Source organism: Nicotiana tabacum, chromosome 5 (genome assembly GCF_000715075.1).
Source record: "Nicotiana tabacum cultivar K326 chromosome 5, ASM71507v2, whole genome shotgun sequence".
Taxonomy (NCBI): Eukaryota; Viridiplantae; Streptophyta; class Magnoliopsida; order Solanales; family Solanaceae; genus Nicotiana; species Nicotiana tabacum.
This window is the reverse complement of record NC_134084.1, coordinates 30385242-30391414: the sequence shown is the minus strand read 5'-3', so window position 1 is coordinate 30391414 and position 6173 is coordinate 30385242. Positions and strand designations below refer to the sequence as shown.

At 32.0% G+C, this 6173-nt stretch overlaps 1 protein-coding gene across 1 annotated transcript; it reads left to right on the top strand.

The window, feature by feature from the left end:
- Positions 1-1236: 1236 nt before the first annotated feature.
- On the top strand, positions 1237-4669 carry LOC107793455 (alkaline ceramidase TOD1). The gene is made up of 4 exons (XM_016615815.2): positions 1237-1531; positions 1615-1821; positions 2349-2906; positions 4233-4669. The coding sequence occupies exons 1-4, from the start codon at positions 1279-1281 to the stop codon at positions 4580-4582; spliced, it is 1368 nt and encodes a 455-aa protein (XP_016471301.2). The 5' UTR covers positions 1237-1278; the 3' UTR covers positions 4583-4669.
- The last annotated feature ends 1504 nt before the right edge of the window (positions 4670-6173 follow it).

Below are 6173 nucleotides of genomic sequence, written 5' to 3'. Positions count from 1 at the left end.
CTATTCATTGAGCCTGCAAAATATAAAAGAAAAAAACAAGAGAGAGGAAGAATAAGGTAAATGACAAAGGGAGTAGAAGCTTCTTTCCTTCGCATAACAGCAAAAGTATCCCCACAATTTTTGTCTTCTTCTGTTTATTCCTTTCTCCCTCTACTCTGATTTGTCACTTCCAAAGACAGATTTTGTAGCATCATATCACAAGAATATTACTGACGTATTGGAAATTCTCGATATATCCTTAGTCATTGTCACATCTCACTTAAAGTAAAATTAATCTTGTTGATGCATGGGCAACATGGCCATAATATAAATTTTTTAAGCTGTCTACTATGGGAGAAGACGTATATATCCACTTATGCGAGCAAAGTATAGCTGATTCTAATTTCAAAAAATCAACATTACGTAGCTACATCAAGATCAGGGTATTGTAGTAAATGAGCGAAGGACTTTAATTTATAGAATGAAGTAGCTAGGCCTAAATAGAGCAGAGATACTAGTTAAATAGGATGGAAAATATTTTTACACACCCATAGTTAATTTCATACAAGTCTATACATCAAAAACATACCTTGCATTCATTCGTTTAGAATAAACACCATATATTATACAGATAATTATTTTTTCTAAAATAGAATTTGTATAGGAAAACTCCTACTAATTGAGATCGACGAATAGTTGATTGATACATGTATTGTATGAAAAAGACATCTAACAGCTTGTTTGGATAGTTGTTATATATCGTTTCATAATATATCGTCTCGTATTGTATAGTATTGTAATGTATCGTTTTGATGTATACAATATTTGGATAGATTGTATTGTCTACTGTCGTTTCATGATATTATACACCAATAATATAAAGAATAAACTTGCAATATTGCAAAGAAAAAGTAAGGCACGAGGTAAAATTATTATATAAAAAGGTAAGGTAAAGAATAAAATATGATTATTTGATAATAAGAAAGGGTAATGTGAGAGAAAAAAATAAGGTAACGACACGACCATACCAAATCGACTGTTATATAAAGTGGCGCTTTTCATCGTTATGTAACGACATATTTAACGATACGATACAATAAAATTTAAGTAACAATACGATAAAATATGTAACAATCATCCAAACAAGCTGTGAGATTTTTGTAATCCCAAAAGACCGTCTAACATAAATGAGATAATAATTGGTTGAGAAAAAGGAGAAAAAAGTTTTTTTTTTTTAAATAAAAGCATAGGATGATAACAACACGAGAAGATGGTATTTTCTGTTATGAGAATAGGTAAATGGGGATCAAAGCAACATCCAAACCACTCTTCTGCCACTCAAAACTTCTCTGCATTTCTCTTCTCTACCTTTTCACCTCTCTCTTCTTAGCTCTTTACACTTCTTTCATTTCTCCTACAAATTGTCTCTTCAGATTTTCTCCAAATGATCCAATTCAGACCCCTCTCTTCTTGTATAATTCTTCTTATGGTGAACATAAACATGCCCTCCCCACTTTTCGTTCTTCTTGCAATTCCCCTGTTTATTTCTCAGGTAAAAAAAAAACAATTGAATTCTCTTTGATTTTTGATGAATTTTTTATGTTTTGAGATTATTGGGTTGTGCTTTTTTGGCAGATTATTGGGATGCTTTAAAGGAAATCAATGAATTTAGTGAAAATTCTACATTTCTTGGTTCACAAAACTTGAGGTATATTCAGGGGAATGCTGATAGTTTTGGTGGGAATTTTAGTATCAAGAAAAGGTTTTCTTATTTTGATCATTCTGATGATGGAATTGAAATACCTTGTGGATTCTTTAAACAGTTCCCTATCAGTAATTCTGGTTAGTATTTTTGCACTACATTACCGCGATTTTGCCTTATTGGATCTCAGAATTACTTCTTATGTACTCACATTTCATATGTGAAGCTAGAATTACTTTTCTTTTTTCCTTTTGTCACTTTTGATTGTGGCTTTTGAAGCTATAAATTCTTACTTTCTGTAAGTTATGGTTGAATTTTATCATCATTGTACAGTTACTAAGAAAAAAAATTGAATCTTGGAGGTTTTTGTTTCTTTTTTATTGTTTGAAATCAAGAAATTCATGAAGGTTAGCTGGCACACTGTTCAAAATTCAGTAGATAATGGTGTGTATAATGCACACATCACGCATTGCTAGTAGCGAAGCCAAAGTTTTCATTAAGGGGTATCAATATTTAAAGAGGGATTCAATGCATTATATATATATAGACACACGCATTGGTACAAAATAATTTTTACCTACCTAAACAGTGTAATTTTCTTGGTACTAAAATCTTGGAGGCGTTATTCTGACGTTTTTGTGTTGGTTTTACTTTTGGAAATTTTCAGATAGGATTGACATGGAAAAGTGCAGGGGAGTAGTGGTTATTTCAGCAATATTTAATGACCATGACAAAATCAGGCAGCCAAAGGGACTAGGCAAAGAAACTCCCTACACTATATGCTTTTACATGTTTGTAGATGATGTGACACTCAAGGGACTTCAATATCACAACTTAATTTCAACAAATTCAGATGAGAATTCAGTTGGAGTATGGAGAATTGTTAAAGTTGAAAAAGAACATTTGTATGAGAATTCAGTAATGAATGGAGTAATTCCCAAATATTTGGTTCATAGGCTTTTCCCAAATTCTAAATATAGCATTTGGATAGATGCAAAAATGCAGCTAGTTGTTGATCCCTTCTTGTTGATTCACTCACTTGTTATTAAGGAAAATGTTGATATGGCTATTTCAAGACATCCCTTTTTTGTTCACACAATGGAGGAAGCCATGGCTACTGCTAGATGGAAGAAATGGTGGGATGTTGATGGATTGAAGACACAAATGGAAACATATTGTGAAAATGGTTTGAAACCATGGAATCCTGAAAAGTCTTACCCTTCAGGTAATGTAAATATTTGATACTCTCTTTGTTGTGGTTTCTTTCCTTTTTAGCATGTTACAATAAAAATGACAGTTTTCTATATTTGAAAACTAATTAATTTTAAACTTCTAATTTTAGCCGTATCATATGCTCTTATAGCTAGAGAAATGTCATAACATGTTTAAAATCGCCAGTGTACATGATACCTTTGGTATGTTTTGGAAGTCTTGGTTCATTTATTAAACTCCGTACATTTATCTTTCGTGAAACAACTTCTGGGAAAGCACGGGTTGTTTGTGATAAAGGGGAGCCTTGGCGTAATTGATAAAGTTGCGGCCATGTGACCAGGAGGTCATGGATTCGAGCCGTGGAAACAGCGTCTTGCAGAAATGTAGGGTAAGGCTGTGTACGATAGACCCTTGTAGTCCGGCCCTTTCCCATACCCCGTGCATAGCGGGAGCTTAGTGCACCAGACTGCTTTTTTACGAGTTATTTGTGATGCTTGGAGCTATATATGATAGAGAATATCACATTAAATAAGACATAGGAGCTATATATGATAGAGAATATCACATTAAATAAGACATATTCCTCGTCACCAACAAGAAAAGGGGAAAGAAAACAAAATATTCATGTTAGGTGAATATCCAAATAGTTATCTTTTGTTAATTAAAGTCAGTTTCACGTATTCAAATAGTTAATCTCACTTTTAAGAAACAAGGTATTGCATGAACTAGCACACTATATGGTGTGGAGTATGTGTTAAATTTGTCTCCATTATGAGCAAAAATGATAACAGCAATGATTTTTTAAATAGATATATATCAACTACGTATGAGCTTTCAACCTTTTCTTAATTTTGAAGATAGTTTGATGGTAGGACCAGAGAATAACCTTTAAACTCTTTTACTCTTTCCCATAATTTAATATTCCAAACTATTTGATGAAACTTCTATTCAGGTTGCTTCTTGAAGGGTATTATTTATATAAAAAATGTGTTATTTTGATCATTGTACAAAGAACAAATGTCTTAGTTTAATCATGATTCTTGTCTAATTCTTTATTATGTGTGTCTTATTTTATTGCAAATTAATGTTACTGAGATTCTCCTTGGCAATATTCATGGAAAACCTTTTTTATTTTAGAGGTTTTTACACAAATAGGAGGTCGGATTTATTGTCGGTGTACATCGATATACATTGATTATATATGGTTATGTACATATTGTACATATATTTATATATTCGTCAGCTATTTTTAATTTAAGTTGTTGGGTGAGTGAAAATTTAGGTTAATTCTTCTTTGTTTTAATTTTATGTTTATGGGTTTTTTCCATGGTTCTTGCAGATGTACCAGATAGTGCAATAATATTGAGGAAACATAGTGTGGCAACCAATTTATTCTCTTGCCTCTTATTTAATGAACTTGAAGGATTTAACCCAAGGGACCAATTGCCCTTTGCATATGTGAGGGATTTGATGAAACCAAAGTTGAAGTTGAACATGTTTGATGTTGAAGTATTTGAACAGGTGGCAGTTGAGTATAGGCACAACCTTAAAAATGGTGGGGTCATTACTGGTCCAAAAGTGATGCCCACAAAGACAAAGAGAGCAACTTCAGAATTACTTGTGAATGGGACAGGTAGGAGCAAGTGTGATGGTTACCTTTTGAAAATGTGGGGTGAATCCCAAGATTGATTTCATTTATTTTTAAGAGTTTAACTTTTATATAAAGTTTTATACTATTAAGTAATATAAAAGATAATTACATATAATTTTTTGTAATAATCAAGATTAGTATCCCTATTATTGACGGACGAATTTACCGGATATCTCTGCTAGTGGAAGATAGCAGAAATTCTAAGAAAAAATTGAGATGTGTACAAACTGATCAAATTTCATCTTTATGAAAAATCAAGAGTAGTGTGCCGGAAAAGGAGAAAGGTAAGATGTTATAATATGTTAGAAAAAGCAGTCCGCTGCACTAAGTTCCCGCTATACGCAGGGTCCGGGGAAGGGCCGGACCACAAGGATCTATTGTATGCAGCCTTACCCTGCATTTCTGCAAGAGGTTATTTCCACGGCTTGAACCCGTAACCTCCTGATTATATAGAAACAACTTTACCAGTTACGTCAAAACTCCCCTTCAAGATATTATAATATGTTAAAATACATTAAAATTATAAAAATGAATTACAGTATTAATGTGTATATATTAGTTGTCATTGGAATGGAAGGTTGGAGAAAAGGAAAAAAGCCAAAGAATAAGCCAACTTCAACCAACCAAATTAACCTTCACCTACAAAAGCTGACAGATCATGACAGCTTGTCAGTGAAAGTTCAGTTGAAAGATATTGTGAAGATTAAGCTTTGCAACAAGTCTAAGCCAATCATTTTTTCAGATTCTATAGCTTTATAGTAGTGAAAAAGTGAATGGTGGATTAGGGTGAAGACAAGTTCTGAATTACTTGTGATTTGGACTTGTAGCAAGTAGCTACCTTTCAAACTATAGGGTGAATCCTGTGATTTTGATTTGGCTTTTTTCTTACTTCTCGCGTCGCATGTCTATAATGATGTTTAATTGAATACCAAGTTTTAAATATTGATTGCGTGATTATAAAAACATCTAATTATAGGTAAAATAAGTAAAATAGAAAATGTAAAGTTAAATTGTTTTCAAATATAAAAATATATTATTTGTTTTATAGAGAATTAATAAGAAAAGTGTATTATATAAATTGAAATAGAGAAAAAATACTACTAAGTAAAAGAAAAAATATTAAAATAGTAATTAAAAATTAGTTTCACAGGAAAAATAATCACATTAAAAGTTAGACCAGTTAGACGTTACTGTCCGGTTGAACGAAATGGTAGGTCATTAATAAACTTCCGTCAAACTTCCGTCATACCAAGTACGAGTGTCAATAGTTCGGTTCGGCAGGTTATTTTATACAATTAGTATCATACTAATTTTTTGATTATTTTATTGTGTATAATTAATATTAGACTTTTCAAAACCATCTCAATCATGTCGGTTTCTCTTCGGTATCGGTACGGTTTGGTTAATTTTCGGTATTTTTTTTAAATGTCATATAAAAGTCACTAGTAGAAGTAAAATGCAATAACATACGTACTTTCATAGAACTTAGCAAAACTCTATACATTTTTACTATTTAAAGGATGATGAAATAGAGAACATGAAAGATGGTCACATTATAGATCCATTGATCATTCTACAACAACGTAAAAGAAACTAAGCAATGATAAAGAAAATATAAATTACACGAGT